The sequence below is a fragment of the Exophiala xenobiotica genome (genome assembly GCF_000835505.1).
Source record: "Exophiala xenobiotica strain CBS 118157 unplaced genomic scaffold supercont1.4, whole genome shotgun sequence".
Classification (NCBI taxonomy): domain Eukaryota; kingdom Fungi; phylum Ascomycota; class Eurotiomycetes; order Chaetothyriales; family Herpotrichiellaceae; genus Exophiala; species Exophiala xenobiotica.
Genome location: NW_013562491.1, coordinates 3,026,061 through 3,044,230, shown reverse-complemented (window position 1 = coordinate 3,044,230; position 18,170 = coordinate 3,026,061). Strand labels below are relative to the sequence as shown.

The 18,170-nt window shown below is 53.1% G+C and overlaps 6 protein-coding genes across 6 annotated transcripts; 3 read left to right on the top strand and 3 right to left on the bottom strand.

The window, feature by feature from the left end:
- Positions 1–3: 3 nt before the first annotated feature.
- On the bottom strand, positions 4–4,651 carry PV05_07307 (uncharacterized protein). Its single transcript, XM_013460117.1, has one exon. It carries the CDS (start codon positions 4,462–4,464, stop codon positions 601–603), a length of 3,864 nt encoding a protein of 1,287 aa, XP_013315571.1. The 5' UTR covers positions 4,465–4,651; the 3' UTR covers positions 4–600.
- Positions 4,652–4,838: 187 nt separating this feature from the next.
- On the bottom strand, positions 4,839–7,050 carry PV05_07306 (uncharacterized protein). The gene has a single exon (XM_013460116.1). The coding sequence runs from the start codon at positions 6,842–6,844 to the stop codon at positions 5,417–5,419; it is 1,428 nt and encodes a 475-aa protein (XP_013315570.1). The 5' UTR covers positions 6,845–7,050; the 3' UTR covers positions 4,839–5,416.
- An 833-nt stretch (positions 7,051–7,883) lies between these two features.
- PV05_07305 (uncharacterized protein) lies at positions 7,884–10,763 on the top strand. Its single transcript, XM_013460115.1, has 4 exons — positions 7,884–8,473; positions 8,525–9,824; positions 9,875–10,007; positions 10,061–10,763. Exons 1-4 carry the CDS (start codon positions 8,170–8,172, stop codon positions 10,151–10,153), a joined length of 1,830 nt encoding a protein of 609 aa, XP_013315569.1. The 5' UTR covers positions 7,884–8,169; the 3' UTR covers positions 10,154–10,763.
- Positions 10,764–10,955: 192 nt separating this feature from the next.
- Positions 10,956–13,313, top strand: PV05_07304 (uncharacterized protein). The gene has a single exon (XM_013460114.1). It carries the CDS (start codon positions 11,457–11,459, stop codon positions 13,149–13,151), a length of 1,695 nt encoding a protein of 564 aa, XP_013315568.1. The 5' UTR covers positions 10,956–11,456; the 3' UTR covers positions 13,152–13,313.
- Positions 13,314–14,218: 905 nt separating this feature from the next.
- PV05_07303 (uncharacterized protein) lies at positions 14,219–15,930 on the top strand (the record flags this gene model as incomplete). The annotated part of the gene is made up of 3 exons (XM_013460113.1): positions 14,219–14,487; positions 14,559–15,442; positions 15,530–15,930. The coding sequence occupies 3 exons, from the start codon at positions 14,219–14,221 to the stop codon at positions 15,844–15,846; spliced, it is 1,470 nt and encodes a 489-aa protein (XP_013315567.1). The 3' UTR covers positions 15,847–15,930.
- PV05_07302 (uncharacterized protein) lies at positions 15,816–18,143 on the bottom strand. Its single transcript, XM_013460112.1, has 2 exons — positions 17,959–18,143; positions 15,816–17,859 (listed from the first exon to the last, which is right to left on the bottom strand). Exon 2 carries the CDS (start codon positions 17,785–17,787, stop codon positions 16,015–16,017), a length of 1,773 nt encoding a protein of 590 aa, XP_013315566.1. The 5' UTR covers positions 17,788–17,859; positions 17,959–18,143; the 3' UTR covers positions 15,816–16,014.
- Between the last annotated feature and the right edge of the window lie 27 nt (positions 18,144–18,170).

The window sequence follows — 18,170 nt, the reverse complement described above, 5'->3', positions numbered from 1 at the left end:
TTGGTACAACTCGCCACTCCTTAGGCCGTCAAGTGTTTACTGTACGGTCTACAGCGCAGGATTATTCAAGCGTCCATGGTAACCCACGCATGGACAAGGAACGGCGTTCCTTTGAGACCTCATTAGCTGTATCTGTATCTGCTCTGCGATGCTGGGTAAATGCCTGGTACGCATCTGTGCTCTGTGATCAAGTCGACCTATACCAGCCTGACCTCCCCAATTTCCTTTCGAAAAGCATACGTCAAGGGAGCCAGTGCATCCCGTATTGCACCGCCTGCGGTTCCATTCACCGTGGCAACCCGTTCAAGAGTTGGTCAAAGTATAGTATTCAACCCATAGCCCTAGTCGCGACAGTCCGCCGCCGATTCCTGTTTTCATGGTCGTGCAGTTCCGTTACGCCCAAAATGTATGTTCATCCAAGCCTTGTCCCTGTCAATGGGGACCGCATTTCTTTCCCATTCTCCCATGGTCCTGCCCTTCAAACGCCATGCCGGGACATCAAGTTCATATTCTTCGTTCGAACTGCTGTTCTCCAAAACATACCGCGACATCCGGGCTGGCCGCCGTCCGTACATCCAGTATAAGCTTCCTGCCCAATCACTAGTATGCCATTTGTTCACCCAGGCCTGCATTTTGATGCGCCTCCCAATGATCCAACAACTTTCCCACCTCCTTAAAACTGACCGGCTTCGTCATGTAGATGTCGCACCCAGAGTCGAATACCTCAGCCTGATCTTTCCCACTCGCCAAGCCCGTAAGGGCAATAATCATCGCGCCTGGATCACTGCCATCACCTTTCCCATGTTCAAACTCGCGGATCGCTCGGGTGGCTTCGAAGCCGTTCAGAACTGGCATTGAGATGTCCATGAAAATCACATCGAAGGGTTGTTGAGCACTTGTCACCGCATTGACAGCCTGCTCACCATCTTCGGCCTGGCAGATGCGCGTATACTTCCTCTTCGTGCGCAAATACGTCTCGAGCAGTCGCAAATTGATCTTGTTGTCGTCGACGAGCAGGACATGCGGATTCACAGGCTCGCCCTTTGGCGTGCCCACAAGATTAGTCGGTCTCGGCGTTTCCAACGGGGTGGTGCTGTTGCTCGGCGGATTTCGTTTCTGACTATTTGACGACAGGCTGCGGTTGCGCTCGCGGCGGACTCGAGATGCATCTTGGATCTGTATAGGGAACGGGAACGAATCGCCTTCACTGACGTGAGTTCTTGGCGTGCGCTGAGCTGTTAGAGGCTCGTGTAGAGCCATCTGCGCGTTCTGGCTAGCCTGTGACGCTGCGAATGTCTCGGTGGCTTGCACGACTTTGGCTTTGTCACTTTCGCCGGGCCGATTCAGGTCCATCTCGCGCAACTCCTCCGTCACCGGTTCCAGCGCTGTCCTTGATGCCCCAGGACTAGCAGCTGTATATCCGGGCGACATTAATTTCGATGGAGCTGTGAAGGTGATTTTCTGTGCTTGTTTCTTCTCCAGCGCCATCCGTATGCTGCGAGCGAGCTTGTGCGGGCCGCAAGGCGTAGATACGAACTCGAGCACACTGCTTATTCGTTCTTCGAGTGATCGTAACAGTGCAGCGCTGTGCTTGCTCGACACAGAACACATCACGACCAGGGCCGGACGGTTTCCAGGTGTACCGACCGGATCCTGAATCAAATTTTCCAAATGTTGTTCTCTCACAAGAACAACGGCACAGCTCTTGTAGAGTCGCGAATCCACAAACTGGAGATCGTACCAATTCCGTATATATGACTGAAGAACCTGCCCTAGCTGATTGTCTGCCTCAGTCTTCGGTTGATAGAATGTGACAGTGCCTTCATCTGAGTGGTTCTGCAGGAAAGTGATGCTATCATCTGGTCCCGAAGCTGTGGAGGATATCGTACCGCCAGACCAAGGAGTGGTCTGGGTCGACGTCTGGCCTGACAACGGTCTCTTCATTGGCAGGGCTACCTCGACTGTCGTGCCTTGATTGACAACGCTTTTCACGTCAATAGTGCCGCCGAGCATGAGAACAATACTCCGAACGATACTCATCCCGAGGCCAGTACCAGGAGCCAGAGAGTTTTCCTGGGCGAAGGGCACAAACAACCTGGAAGACAGAAATTCCTGCGAAATACCCTTCCCAGTGTCGGTCACTGTAAAGATCATCAAGTCGTTGCCATCAGGTTCGGTTGATTGCTTTAGTCTTAGTCGCACATGGATCGATCCCTGAGTGGTGTATTTGATGGCATTCCCAGTGATGTTCATGATGATCCGCCTGACTGCTCCAGGCTGTGTCAAGAAGTTCCAATCAGCTTCTTCAATATCTATGATAATGTCGACAGGCTCCGGACTCGCTCCGTCCTGTCTGCTCGTCTTAGTCGCTCCTCGCCCTCGTGCTTGACGAGACACGTCCGTTATATCGATGCCCGAATTGTAGGTGTGACCAAGTACTAGGCCATCAACCACTTCTTCCAGAACACAAGATACATCCGTGACGCCAAACAGCTGTAGAAGAGGCGGTGCGCCATGCGATAGTGATTTTGAAGAGTTGTCCGGGCCCAAGAAGTTGTTACGCTTCGAGCCGTGCGACTTCTTGTTTGATGCTTGCCAAACCCTCTGGAATGAGTTCACCTTTGAGAAGTCGAGAACGTGGTTAATTGTGTCCAATAAAGTCCGACCACAAGAATCAACGGTATCGATCAATGACTTCTGAAAGCCGGTGAGGTCAGTCTCAGTCAGGAACTCCACACTCGCCAAAAGTCCGTGTAAAGGTGACCGCATCTCGTGAGATATTGTACCAACAAAATCACTCTTTTGCTTGTCAGCGACCATAGTGTCCAGCCGGCTGCACTCCGCCATCAAAGTGCTGCAAAACGAGTTGAGGAAGGGCAGTTCAACGGTCGAGCTGAACGACCTTGTATCTAATGTTGTCGCCACAAAGCAGGCATGAGCGAATGTCCCAATCGTTGCATCCCATAGAGGTGCGTACAGCACTTGTAGTGCCAAAGGGAAAGCTCTTCGCAGTACATCCATCTCCATTTGTTTTCGACGGCTCCTTTTGCGTAAGCGAAGGGGCGGCCGAGGTATGGCTCTGTCATCTTCAGAGGATGATGAGCTGTTGATGTCAAACGACCACAGTTTTCCGCCAGGATACCGCTTCATCAGGCTCTGAAGCATTTCGTCGTCGATATCTTGCGCCTTTTGCTCCAAGTCCTTTTCTCCCATATAAGGTTCGCTTTCTGTTGAATAAGCCATGAACGAAGACTGGCTTGCTGTTGACCGAGCCTCCTCATCGCCGGCCTCTCCATCCCTCTGAGACACCTGGTTCGCAGGCTTTGTTGCGGGCAGAAAAGGCACCGATCGCCGTCTCTGCATGTTGATGGGACTCTTGCCGGATCGCGTGCTAATGCTCACAAATGTCACCGCCCCGTCCTCTCCAAGATCGCCGAAGCATTCCCGCAGGATATTCGCTGCTCTGCCGAATGTTTTCGTATGTGACCTGGATTCAGCGTCGTCGTCGGCCATGGTCCACCCATCGTCAGAGTCAGATGATTGCCCAGATGTACTAGCTTCATACTCAATAGAGTCTAGAGAATTAGATCTCTCGGCGTGAAGCTTATACTCACCAAGATACGCATGCTGTCCCTTGCTCTCGTCGGCGGCGGACGGCTCGGTGCCGTTTAATAGCTTCGACCTTCTTTTGATAGATTTCTCCAACAGATGCCCCTGCGGCTGAATTGCTCTTTTGCCGGCAATAAAAGCTTCAAGTCCTTCCGCCATACGACGACATCGCTGACCTTCAATCGCCTGTCTGTTGATCTCCAGGTGAAGCATTATCTGTCGGACAGAGTTGGCGAGAAAAAGTGATTCGGCTTTTGTCAGTCCGTTAGGACGAGGGCTGGTATCCATGACAGCAAGGCTTCCGATATTGATCCCTTCTCTTGTGGTGATGGGCACACCGGCGTAAAACCTGTAGTATGGGGGTCCCGTCACGATTTCCATTTGGGAGAAATCAGACTGCGTCAGATCCGGAATGACAAACATAGCTGTGGGCTGCGACCCAGCGGTGTTGTCCAGTCCGATTGTCATCTCGCATATTCTTCCCTTCAGCGGTACCGAGCTGCACCTCATAAGTATTGGGTCTTCCACAAATTCATATGCACTCTCTCCATCTCCTGCGGATTCTTTTGTTGCTTCGGCGAGGAAGTACATGACGTCGCGATCCATGACATTGAGCATCGATTTCCTGCACTTGCAGCGGAGGACGGCAAGCTGGCAGAAGGGTGCCAGAGCATTGCTGAGACTGGGAACATCGTCAGAGGAAACATCGATCGTCGAGTCGCGACGGCGGAGGTCAGGGTGGACTAGATTATCCGGTTGTAGGTAGTGGTAGAACTCTCGAGCCCGTCGTACATCGTTCAAGACAAAGTCCGCTGGCTGGACGGGGAATACACCAGCTGCGGCCGTGACGGTCATTGTGCTTTGTCAGGTATCCTATCTTGCGCCCAGTTTCGCTCGGAAGGTGTATGACGGGCGATTTCGCGGTACCAACGCAGGGACGATGAACGGCGCTCTCATTGCCTAGATAAGTATTGAAGAAGCACTGGCGAAGACTCTACCTACACGTTGCTGAGCACGAGCAGGATGGATAAGCAGCTGTTGGCGGTGGAGTGGGTTGCAAAACCAATCTTTGATTCTTTGAGGGGCCAGGCCCGAGCGGGATGTCCAGAGTATCTTGCCATTATGCAAGCCTTGCACTCCACCACCAAGAGCAGTGGGCTACGAGTAGGAGGTGGGTTTGTGTAGGAAATGGCCCGCGTCAATCAACAGTCACTGGGAAGAAGCTTGATCTTGAAGAATGCGTAATCATTGGGCCATGATGGGTCCCTCGACCTTGAAAATAACCAGCGAGCCTATTAAAGCCCATGTGCCTGGATTACTTTGTGTTCTAGACCTTTTCGACGGCAGCTTCGGGGGAAACAAGCAAGGGGTCCTTGTGGTGGCCCCCGAAAGCCACCTGGAAGCCACCTGGAAGCCACTTGGAAGCCACTTGGAAGCCCCCGATCCGACCGCCATCACACTTTGCCCTTTCTAACCACGGCGCCCGCTCTGTCCCCCCAGTCTGAATTCTGAGTGACCATTCAGTTTCACCATTTCGCATCATGCATGCATGCGAATACATCCTCCGTCATGCACTGAAGGAAGAATTTTCCCGCAAGAAGGGCTCTTCTGTGCCTTGCATCTGATAGAAGCTGCCACAACACGGCCTTCGCTGTCGATCGACTAGATATGCGATGGTGCGTACCATGTCCTGTTCTTTGACGGAGTGCGGCTGGGCAGCGACTGGCGACATTGTCACGGTGTTGAGTTGACGATCGGATAGTAGGGGAGATACGAGACGACCTCCTTTCCTCGTACTGTCGGCTTTTCAGTCAGCGGTTGTTTCTTCATCTTTTGTTCCAGCCTCATGATCCTTCTCGATCAATCCCTCTTGCTGCAATTTTTCCTTCTCCGCCTGCCTCAGAGCGGCAATCTTCTGCAGTCTGAACTTCTCCTTGACCTCGTTCAGCTTCATCTCCTTTGCGTCCTCGCTCAACCCATTCTCGACTGCGCGTTGTTCAGCATCCTTGACAGCCTCCCTTTGCAAGTCGTCCTGTTGACTGCCCACCCTCATTAAAATATGCCATCGCCGCCAATACGTATCTTGATTCTCCTTCTCTTTCCTAGCGTCGTTGGCCCAGAATTCGGTAACGTTCTTCATGTGGGCAGTATTTGCAAGAGGGATTTCGTACTTGGCATTTTCGTCGCGGACGCGATCGATCCATTCTTTCATCGTGTCGGGTCGGGCATCGCCGGTGCCAGGAAGGTGAACGAGAATATCGCCAGGCTCATAGTAACCGTGCTTCCATTCCCATTCAGGAGGGACGGTGTCGTCAGTACCATAGTCTTGATAGGCATTGAACCATCTCTGGGGGACGTGAGTCGTGTTCTTGCCCCATTTGTCCTGAATCAACCATTCCATGGCCGTCTGCTCCGAGTACCGCAGCTGCTTATCTGGGTTGTAGGTGGTGTATGACATAACCGCCGAGAGATACCACATCGACCACTCGTGCACCCGCAGGAAGAATACCCCTGCGTTCAGGCCGTTCAGATCATTGGCAACTAAGTGGTGGACGTGAGAGAATGCGTCTGGCGGAACGAACATCTCGAGCGGAAGTTGCGCATTCATAAGCACCAAGTCGGCGTCATGCCAAAACAACCATTCCAACCGATCACCCATTGGTTTCGCCAGCTCTTGCAACAGGATGGATAGGATGAATGCCTGTTTTGACCAAACATCGGGCACAATTTCGTGACGGAGGACGAAGTGTTTGTAGCCGAACCGTAGATTGTGGGCTTTGTGTCCGGCCAGTGCCTTTTCAAACCAGACGCTGTCTTTAGTGACTTTGTCATAGTAAAGCATGGTTATTTTCCCAATCTTGGAGTAAAGTGCTCCTTCACCAGTCGGGCTGAGGTCTTCATCGTGGTCGGTCAATGCCTTGGTAGGCACCGGCAGGGGAGTCGCAGTCGGTCGTTCTGATTCTATAAGGCTTGGAGATGGAGGCAGAGACACGATGATGCCCTTTGCAGAATCGGCTTCGTTCTCGACAAGTACGGGTGGATGATTGGGGGGTAGGGTTTCGATAACCTGGGTTACGGTGGACAATCGACTGGGATCTGGCGACTGCTCCCAACTGGATTTCGTGGCATAGATCAGCAGTATTACGAGGGCAACAGTGAGGAGGATAATTCTTCCGAGGCGATGAGGCCAACGGAAGGCCGGGTTGTGCGCCTGTGGCATTCTTAGTTGTGTCATACCATTTTACGACAACCACGAAGAAAAAGAAAGACAGAAATCAACATGGGACATGAATACGATGGGCTAGGGAAGAGCCATGTTGGTGGTTTGACTCTCTTTTGACCATTTGCCATGTCACCGAAAAATTAATACTACTTGTACTTGTATGTTCTCCGTACCTACTAAGGGGGATCCACATCAGCCCCTGATCGGGTTAATAATAGGCTCGCCTTGGACATAGTTGTGGACAACATGGTTAAACACAGGAGAGCGAACGGAAGAGGAGCTCCTATTCGAAGGCCCGAAGGCAGGGGATATTGTTCGCATTTCCGAGTTAGGCGAGATTTTAACCCTAACCCTGTCTGAGTGAGCACCGATGAGCCCAATAATCAGCCATAGTAGTATTGAACTTTCAGACCCGCAAAGACGGACAACGTGGTAGCAACAAGGAACAGCCCAGCACTGACCAGTTACTGGTAGTTGATCGGATACTACGGAGGCAGTACGCCGTATGTATGGATACTATGGATCCCAGAATCTCGGGATTGCGAAGGATGCTGAAAATAGATTGCACATGTCCCCGGCAGTCGAAGCCCTAGCTGAAGTAAGCAGAGCCTTGTCTACTGTATCATCACGTGGGTGATATATGGGAGGCGAGAGGGTCGCGGAGGGAGAATGTGAACACTGGGAAGACACCTATTTTGGTTTTAACATGCGTCTTGTTTCGAGTCAAGGTCCTTCGGACGAATATTACTTCATCAATCTCGACTCGCTGTGGCAGAATGTGGTATGGCATCTCGGACGAGGGTTCGATGGCAGACAGCATAGCTAATTGCGAGTGATGTCCATCGACGACATGATGAAAGGATTCGATGGTAATAGATAAGGATCATGTCGTCGATGGGATAAATTCAATATCATCAATATCTTCAGAATGTGTCTGTTTTCTTCTCAAAGTGGAAGAAAGGGAGGATGGCGGCGACAAGGGACCAGGCTTGGCACATCTGGGGAAGAGAGCCACCAGAGGCTGCGCTGTGCTGTTGTACCACAGGATTGCCTGCGAGTCGGGTATCTTTTGTTTTCCGACCAAGTCACTTCGCCTTCAATCAGACTTCACCTTTACTTGTCATCTTGTCTTGAATATTTCATCGTCATCTTTCATTTGGAGTTTGGGGACGATGCTGTTTTCCTTTCCACGCTTTCTTTTCAGCCCGCTCCCACACTAATCCTTCGTCTTGGTCCTCTTTCGCAACCATCTCAACGGTTGCCTGTCATCGAATTATCCCCTCTAACGGGTGTCGACACTTGACCCGTAGATCTCGGCACGGTCTGACATCGTCATTATGGCTGCGCCGCCTGCTCCTCCCAAGCAATGGGGCATCAGCGCTCCCATGTCTACTGCGCTGCCCGAGCCCATCGATAACGAAAAGACGGCCGAGTTGATCGAGGAGTTGAAGAGACAGAACAACTATGAGCCGCTGGAGGCCACTCAAAAGAGGATGTCCACTCTTGCGTTGCTCAACAGAGTTACTCAAGAGTTTGTGCGAGAAGTCAGTCGCAGACAGCGGCTACCGCCATCGCAAATCGACCAGTTCGGCGGTAAGATCTTGACCTACGGTAGTTATCGTCTTGGAGTATTTGGACCGGGTAAGTCGTGTACATGCTTTTGTGGCATGCGCCAGAGATTGACTTTCAAAGGATCCGATATCGATACTCTGGCGGTCGCCCCAAGACACGTAACCCGCGAGGACTTTTTTGAGTTGTTTCCCGCCATTCTCAAACATATGACCGAAGAAGGCGAGGTCACGTCCTTGACTCCTGTTCCAGACTCCTACGTCCCTATAATCAAACTGGAGATCAACGATATCGAGATCGATCTTATTTTTGCCTCGATTGCCAGTTTACACACCATTCCTAAAAACCTGACTCTGAACGACAACAATTTGCTCACGGGGCTGGATCAGGCAACTGTTCGAGCAGTCACAGGGCCACGCGTCACGGATGAGATTCTGAACTTGGTGCCGGAACAAAAGACTTTCCGGACGGCTTTGCGAGCGATCAAATTGTGGGCACAGAGAAGAGCCGTCTATGCGAACATTGTCGGATACCCAGGCGGAGTGGCTTGGGCAATGCTTGTTGCACGAGTTTGCCAATTATACCCTCACGCAGTCGGTGCCACGGTCGTCGACAAATTCTTCTTCATCATGAAGAGCTGGCCGTGGCCTACCCCGGTCATGCTGAAGGACATTGAACAGCCTAAAAATTCACAGGGCAACGAGTTCAAAGTTTGGAACCCTGCGATCTACAAGGGCGACGGTAAGATGCTGATGCCCATCATCACTCCAGCCTTTCCTAGCATGTCCGCCACGTACAATATCTCCAAATCTGGCAAAGCTATCATCCTGCGTGAGCTAGAGAGAGGAAGCCAGATCACCAACCGCATCTTTTCCGGAAAGGCCCGCTGGAGCGATCTTTTCAAAAAGCACACCTTCTTCACAGCCGACCACAAATACTACCTTGGCGTTACTGCCAGTACGCTGAATGCCGATTCGGCCAAGCAATGGGCAGGTCTTGTTGAGTCTAAAGTCCGAATTTTCGTCATGTTACTGGAAGGCATCAAGGATATCGCGCTTGCTCGTCCTTTCACCAAAGGCTTTAAGAGGGTCCACAGATGCACGGATGAAGGTCAGATTCGAGAGGTCCAGAAGGGCAGCATGAAGTACAAGGTGGAAGAGACCAAGACTGTTGAAACAACCGACCCAGAGCTTGTTATCAGCAACGGCGACGGCGCCGCTGTCCCGGCCGCGGTTGCTACTCAGCCAGAAAATGATCAAGGCGCTTACACCGTGTATACGTACACTTTCTATATCGGCATTGACACGACGGCCAAGGGAAGTCTCAACATTGCGCCATCTTTCCAGAACTTCAAGGACATCTGCGAGGGCTGGACAAGCTTCAATCGAGATGCACATTTTCTCACACTTGCGTCTATCAAGTGGTAAGTCTACCGAGCTCACCCAGTGATACAGTATTGGCTGACATAATCAGCTGGGATCTGCCTGATGATGTGTTCGACACCAAAGCCGGCGAAGTCAAGCCAAGTAAGCCGGTCAAGAAGGTCGTGAAGCCCTCCAAGGTCGAGACCAAGACGGGGGTTCGAAGGAGCATCAATGAAGTTGAGGTATGTTTGTCGTTTGCAACGAGTCATGCTATTCGTACTGATTCTGTACTTAGGGTGACGAAGCCAATGGCGCATCTGTCAAGCGACAACGATTGATGACACCCACACCAACGCCCACTCCGACAGCTACTGCAGCGCTCGCCTGAAAATGAGTGACAGCCTGACCAGTAGCCCTGCCCCTTCCCACGTGGGCATTTCTACGAGAGTGCCTGAACCGATGAGCAGACGCGATGCACAAAGCGTCCGTGTCGGTCTATATGACCACAGACCATGAATGCTCATCAATTGCCAAACATCATGAAACACCCAAAAAGGTGAAAAGACAAAAGAAGTGAAAAAAAAGTTGCAGCAAAAAAGCTGTCAACAATTTCCAGTGAGATGCCGTAGTTCTTGAAGAGACTAACCTGCGCACAGCACAATAAGCATCAGAGCACCGTGCAATAGCAGATTGGAATTCGGTTCGACGTCGAGGTTGGCAAAGCTATGTTTTAGACAAGCATCAGGTTTACGAGTGCGTTCTAACAGCGTTGAGTTGAAGATTGCACTCGATTTTGAATTCGACGGCGAACGGAGAATCATCAAAGCCAGGAAGGGCTTCATTGTTTCCAGGAGACCACAGAGGGCAAGCAGGCCCGGATTTGCTTCGTATGTACATAACCAGTCACTACTACAAGAGACAGCCAGACAGACATACACCAAAGACAATACCAAAAAAACAATTTAGGAGGTCTACGGATCTCGAGAAACAAGAAAAGGATGAGGGTTATTGCATAAGACCATCATGATTGCTATAAGCACCTCTTTCATTATTGATTTCATTGTTGATTCATACATGATACGAGCATCAACCCGTGACTCATTTTGACACATGGCTTGTGCGGCTGAAGAATTCCTCATTGTTTGCCTCTTGTCCCTTTCGCTGACTGTCCTCCTCTGCTTTCGCGAATGAAATCATGAACAGCGCCCACCAGTCCATCTTGGCCAGCCGTGGGTTGAGCAGAAGGCCTCGTTCGTATGCTGTGTCGCTTGGAGCTTGATCTTGGTTGGTTGCAACGATCACCATGCATATAAGCTGAGTTCAGGCCCGGATCGTAAGCGGGACTTTTCGTGCATGGATAGAGAATAGCTCGAAAACATGGCTCACCAGGCTGGAAAACGGGCGTAAGCTGAGCGAGAGTTGTCATCCTGCCCAGCTTCCACACCTCCACCGCCTGATCATATTATGCCTCATACAGCGATGGCACAAGCGAGGGCCCAGTCCGAATCTTGTCTACCGCCATTAGCTGGGCAAAGTTGTGCGCGAGTCGACTTTAAACGTGGCCGATTCCGACAACCTGCCAAAATCGGCAATCTGGAAAGGAGGCCTGAACAATCATCGAGCTTTAACAGCCTGATCACCCCCCGAGGAATTCGGACTCCCCCTAGGACAAGCTAAAGGGGTCACCGACGATGGCATCTGGAGAGCAAAAGAAACGCATCGTCATCTGCTGCGATGGCACCTGGATGGACAGTGACGGGGATTACCAGACCCCAAGCAATGTGACACGCATAGCGCGCGCCATACCTCCAGTAGGAGTTGACAAGACCAGCAATCCTCCTCAACCCATTCACCAAATTGTCTTTTATCAGAATGGGATAGGAACTGGAGACAAGTCATTGTACAACAGGTATGTCGGTGGTGCCACTGGGGAAGGGCTCGCCGAGCATATCCGCGAAGCGTACAGCTTCGTTTCTCTGAACTACAATCCTGGCGATGAGATCTTCATCATTGGCTTTTCACGGGGCGCATTCACGGCGCGCTCCATTTCAAGCTTGATCAATGCGGTTGGCCTGTTGACCTCAAAAGGTCTAGAATACTTTGTCCAAGTCTTCGAAGACTGGGAGTTCCAGCAGAAGAAGGATTTCGTGACCAAGTGGCCAAACCTCCCATTTGTCGGGCACAAGCCCCCTGTCACAGATCCACATTATCAGCAGCAGCTCATCGAGAAGAATCTCACCCGGCCGGGTATCAAGATCAAATGCGTCGCCGTGTGGGATACCGTAGGTGGCCTGGGCATTCCCATGATCGGCCTTCTCCCTCAGCCGCCTAGCAAAGACTTTGCATTTGTCGATACCCGAGTGGAATCAAACATCGAATATGCCATTCAAGCTCTGGCCCTTGACGAGCATCGTCGAGCATATTCCCCCACGATCTGGGACTGGCCGCGCGTCGAGCCCAACGACCTCCGGGTTCTTAAACAGGTTTGGTTTCCAGGGGTGCACAGCGATATAGGAGGAAGCTACGATGACACTGCACTCGCCAATCTCACTCTGGCGTGGATGGTCTCGCAGCTCGACCCCATTCTGACGATCAACCACTCATACATCTACTCTCTCATCGAGCCCGGGCATTCCGGGATCCGAGGCCACCTGACCTTCACGCGTGAAGGCATGCCGAAACGTGTCGAGAACACCAGACCGCACGCTCGTCCCTGGGGCTTGGGCAAAATCCATAACAGCATGACAACATTCTTCCTCCTCGGCGGCTCCCGCGTCCGCACACCAGGCGAGTACCGTGAACCCGAACTCGCAAGCCAACACGGGACTTTGCTCTGGATGTTCTGGAAAATTGGGCACAGAGTGTTAAGCAAGACTCAACATACCACGCCGAAACTGAACAGGACGAACGAGACCATTCACGCCAGCGTACGTATCCGCCGGGGGAAGAACGGATACGGGTACAACGACAAAGGCACGTACGATCCCCCGGCCTTGAAGGGCTGGGAAATGCACGGTGTGGAGACTAACCCGGACACGCCCATTGCAATTAACGCGCCTGGCCCAGTCGGGAAGATGACAGGCGTCGTGTACAAGAAGGCTGTGTCCCCTGAGACTGTGGAGAAAGGGCAGGTAAGAGTTCTCGAGCGCCAGGGCAAGAAAGACGTACTTGAACTACGTGAAGAGCCCTTGGGCGTGTTTGAGAGGCAGATTCTTCAGCTCTGGCCGGAGATCCAGAAGGACTTTGACACGATTGGGACGGAGGGCGCGCAGGTAGACCGCGTGCAGACCCATCCTGTCGGCGAGAGGGCGGCGGCGCCAGGAGCTGTGGGCGGAGTAAATGGGCTGAGTGTGCAGACCAAGCCACAGAGAAATGGGACGGCGTGAGCATGGAGGGTGTTCATGCCAGCGAGGCAGTATGCGCTGGTCTGGGGTCACACTGTTTTCGCATGGTTTGGGATGTGTCTGGGGTTCTACTTGATCAGGAAGGTGTCTTCATGTGCGATCTCTTTGGATACGGATAATGGTAATATCTAGCAAACAAGGCGGTCTTCATCGTGTCCCTTCTTCGCCTGTTTAACTTAGAGAAGGAGCTTCCAGAGTCGAACGAAGGAAAAGTCCGAAAAATGAATTGTACGGGCGAATAACTTGGCATGCGTGTGGCTGCCATGACCACTCGCCTTCACCATCTATTCATACCATACGGCACCCTATACTTAGCATCCCTCTTCCCTCGATCGACCAATTGTTCGGGCAAAGGGTAAAGACGTGATTTCCAAAAACCTCGTGCTCCATCGTATCCATCAACTAAAGCACCAGAGTGTCTCAGTTGTTTCGACAACATGAATCGAGGAAGACGAAGCCAAGACGACTTCCTCGTAACGCCTTTTCAGCTCTTCCTTCCACAATTTTCCTGCATGGGGCTATCACTATCACCTGCTCAACACTCGCATTCAACTGAAGTACTCATTGATCGATATTTCAGCAGCGGCGAGACCAGCTGGCTAGGGGGTGCAGCATCGAACAAGCAGGAGCCCTGCTGTGGTCTTGGCCAGCTGACCGTGACGGCGGCGGAAATGCATATGGCAGCGCGCGATGCCTCACGGACGCCCAATTCGAAACGCACGACACTGTGTTTGGCCTTTCCCTCGTGTTCGCAAAAGATATTGTCTTGGCTTATGGCTTCCTGGGACACCTGCGCGAGAAAGACAGGGGAGTCGAATGTCGTGGAGCTGAAAAACATGCACCAGGTTGACAGCATCTCTAGCCTGACTGAGCGATTGTCATGGCGGTTTGGGCTGAGCAGAAAGCTCACGATGTGAGGGTATATAAACACCTTCGGTGAGGCCAAACGGGTGTCCTGACACTATTAACTACGTTTTTCATATCGACAGGCTGTGTCTTGTTGTCATTCTACCCCCCTCAGAACCAAGACCAACCCCAGTCGACTCAAGATGTGTCTCGGATCAAACGATCATCCTGATGGCCCGTGTCTGGTGCCTCCTCATCCAATGCTCCGTGCCCATCTTGCCGAAGATAGGCTCAAAGGGCAGCCTCAACAGGCCCTTGGGCAGATAGTCCTCAGCGGCCCTACGGGAACATTCCATGGTCTGAACGATGGCACTATTTTCCCTAGATCACAATTCCAACAAATTCCCGTGCCATCCCTCGCCCGCATGCGCAGAGCTGCTCTGGAGAGGACCCCCTTGAGAGGCCCGATTCGGTATGTTTCACCCACCAGTCTTCCCAACGTTGGTATTCAAACCGGGACTCATCTCACATGACGGAATCTAGTGTTGCCATTGTGCTTGTCGATTTTTCGGACAAGCCCATGACGATGTCGAAGCAGCATTTCGAGGAGCTGTTCTTCTCTAAGGGCAAAATCCCTACCGGAAGCGTGACTGAATACTACGAGGATGTCAGTGGCGGCAAGGTCGAATTGACTGGGGAGGTGGTCGGCCCTTTTCGGATGCCTCTGAAACTGGCTCAATACGCACATGGCGCTTCTGGGCTTACTGAAGCTGAGCCCAACTTGCAGGACCTTGCCGCCCACGCTTTGGCATCGGCAGATGGGAGTATCGACCTGACACCATATGACAATGACCACAATGGCGTGGTCGACGCCTTCATCGTGGTCCATGCCGGTAAAGGTGCCGAAGAAATTCCTGACCGCGTTGAGAGGGCCAGCAATATCTGGTCTGCCAAGTGGATTCTCAGGAATAATACACAGGCAGATGGCACCAGGGTTTTTGGGTTCCTCACCGTTCCCGAATTTGCAAAAATCGGTGTCTGTGCCCATGAACTCGGCCATTTGTTGTTCGGTTGGCCGGACCTCTATGACATCGATCAGGATGGTGATGAGGAAAACATCGGCGTGCGGTCTGCGGGTGTCGGCGATTGGTGTCTGATGAGTGGTGGTTCGTGGGGCCATCTTGAAGGTAATGAAGCGGGCACGACGCCGTGCCACCCTTCAGCATGGTGCAAGGCAAACCAAGGCTGGATCAATCTGATCCCAGACCAGCAGAACCGCTCGATCGCTCTCAAGGATGTCAAGAAAGAGCCTCGAGAAGTGCACAGGCTATGGACGAATGGTAACATCGTCAGCCAGGAGTACTTCTTGATCGAGAATCGACAGCTGGATGGCTTTGACCGGTCACTCCCTGGTCAGGGGTTGTTGAGTAAGTACCTTAGTGCCATGACGTCCCGTGCTGTCCTTGTCGATCTATCGCAGGTCCCTTCAATGAATGCTAACGCACCATGAACAGTCTGGCATATCGATGATGCAAAGGAGACCAACAGGGACGAGAACCATTACAAGGTAGGCCTCGTGCAGAGTGACAACCGCCGAAATCTCGAGGCCGCCGAAAACGGTGCAGCCGGCAATCGAGGCGATGCAGGCGATCCTTACCCTGGGACTTCGAACAATTCGTCCTTTGGTGCCTTCACCAACCCCAACAGTCGAACTTATCGCGGCCGGGACAGCTTCGTGTCCATCAGGAATATCTCGGCGCCTTCCCAGACCATGACAATGGACATCGCAGTGAGAGCCGGCCTTCCACCAACTCAGGCGTCCAAACTGTGAAGTAATGCATCATTGGTTAGCAACGGGAACTTGGGGAAGACTGTCAGTGCAGAGCGATGACATAAGTATGGGGCATTCCAAGCGAGCACTGTTTTCATTGCAATGCCGTTTGAGTAAATGACCCAGTCCCTCATAGGGAGTGATGAATATATAATACCATGTCCATGCTCACAGCTTGGCCTTCACTTTCCCGGTTCCATTTTTACAAGCCTTGTCAACCCAGCCCATGACCTGGACCAGCTTCTCGTCCTGCAGCCTAGGCACGACGACCTGCACACTCAGCGGGGTGCCCAGATACACGCGCCGGTCGATTTTCTTTTCGTCCCACAACTCGCGATTCCTCTCGTCCCAACTTCCCAACGACGCCTTTCCCGCAGTGCTACTCTTCTGCGGCCTGCCGAGCTGCAGATCGCTCTCCGTGCACTCTCTCACGGGGACCGTACCCGCCGGATAATCCAGCAACACCCAACTACTCGTCATGCCGACGGCGTTGTACCCTTCGATCGGGGGCACCGGATGTGGCGCGACGGGACAGACAATGGCGTCCAGTTTCTGTGTCCGGCGGCCCTCCTCGTCATCCTCGACCCAAATCTTCAACATTTCACGCTCCAACTGCGCGCGCTGGGCCTGCAGCTCCGCGACCCGTGTGAGGGGCTGAGGCTTGCCCTTTCTAAACCGCGTGCTCATCCACGGGACGAGCGGCTCGCCCATTTTCTCAATCATGTCGGCCATGGTGACGCCTCCATCCACGCCCATCAACTTACTCATGACGGACTGACACTTGGTCCAGGCCCTGGGACATTGTAGGTCTACAACCTTGACGTTGTCCGTCGCAGCCAGCCCTGCAGACACTTCGTCCAGGACATTCTCCATAGGCGGTAGGATGGCGCAATTCCCATCGCTGCGCAGCACGCCGACGACCAACTCACCGTTTCTCCCGCTGCCATACGGTCTGGATGGCCCCGACCGGGACTCGGACCAGGACCCGGACCAGGAGAGCGGCATACAGTCCTCACCCCACAGGGCGGCGCGGGGGACGACTTCGCGCATGAAGACATCGATGTCCGTGACACTCCGGGCGATCGGTCCCGCAACAGCCTGGACGCTCGTGCGACTCATGCCTTCGATCCCCGTGAGCGCCTGCCCACCGTACGGGATGCGCCCGTTGGAGGGTTTGAAGCCGTACACGCCGTTGCACATGGCGGGGACCCTGATGCTCCCGCCGATGTCGGTGCCGATGCCGATCATAGACCCGCGCATGGCGACGAGCACGCCCTCGCCGCCCGAGGACCCGCCGGCCGTGCAGAGCCGGTTGATCGGGTTCATGGTCCGGCCGAAGATGTTGTTCACCGAGTCCAAGGACGCCAGGGTTTGTGGGACGTTCGTCTTCGCGATGATCACGCACCCGAGGCTCAGCAGGAGGTCGACCAGGGGCGCGTTGGACGGCGCGGGCTTGTGGCAAAGAAACGCTAGGCCGATGGAGCTGTCGACGCCGGCGATGTTGAAGGTATCCTTGACCGAGACGGGGAGGCCGTGTAGAGGGCCGATGGGTCGCTTGTGGCGTGCCAGGTACGAGTCCAGGTATCGCGCGCGCGTGATCGCCGAGTCAAAGAGTGGCTCGGTCAGGCAGTTGGTGAGCTGGTGTGCTATCGCGGCGCGGTGCGAGAAGGCCGTGGCTACTTCTTCGGCGGAAAGGATGCCGCCCAAAATGGCCTGCAAGAGGGAGGGGACCGTGTAGGATTCTGTGATGCGGATCTCGGACGTCGAGAGGCATTGGGCTGGGATGTGGAGGACGTTCTGGGCGCCGTGAGATGGGCTGGGAGGGTCGTGCGGGAGGAGGTGTGAAGGGATCTGCCAGTGCGAGGGAATGCGGGCGGCGCGCTCGGATTGTTTGCGGCGAGCGATGGGTTGCCAGGGCGCTTCCTGCGGTTGAGAGGACATGTTGGCCGGGTCTATTGTGTCCGACGCAGGGACGAGAAGGGGACTGAACAGATCAAAGAGGTGGGAGTCAGACTGTCGGTCATGGTAAGCGGAGGCAAGGAAGACGTGTGCTTTCTTTGTGAAAGATAAATGTCCAGGAATGATATCGAGGATCTCCGCAATTCAGCGCACCTGGAGTTGAACCTCGGCTCCAATATCAGCCTGGCCTTCTTCTTTCTCCTGAGAGCCTTAGCGGATAGCAGCCTCGTCACTTCATATCCTACCCTGCATTTGGAATACTGGGAGCAAGCTTGCGTACCAGGGCTGCTTCGTAATGTTGACCAAAGTAACCGGACATTTCAGGCGAGAATGCGAAAGATAAAAGCGGCGAAGATGTTATCTGG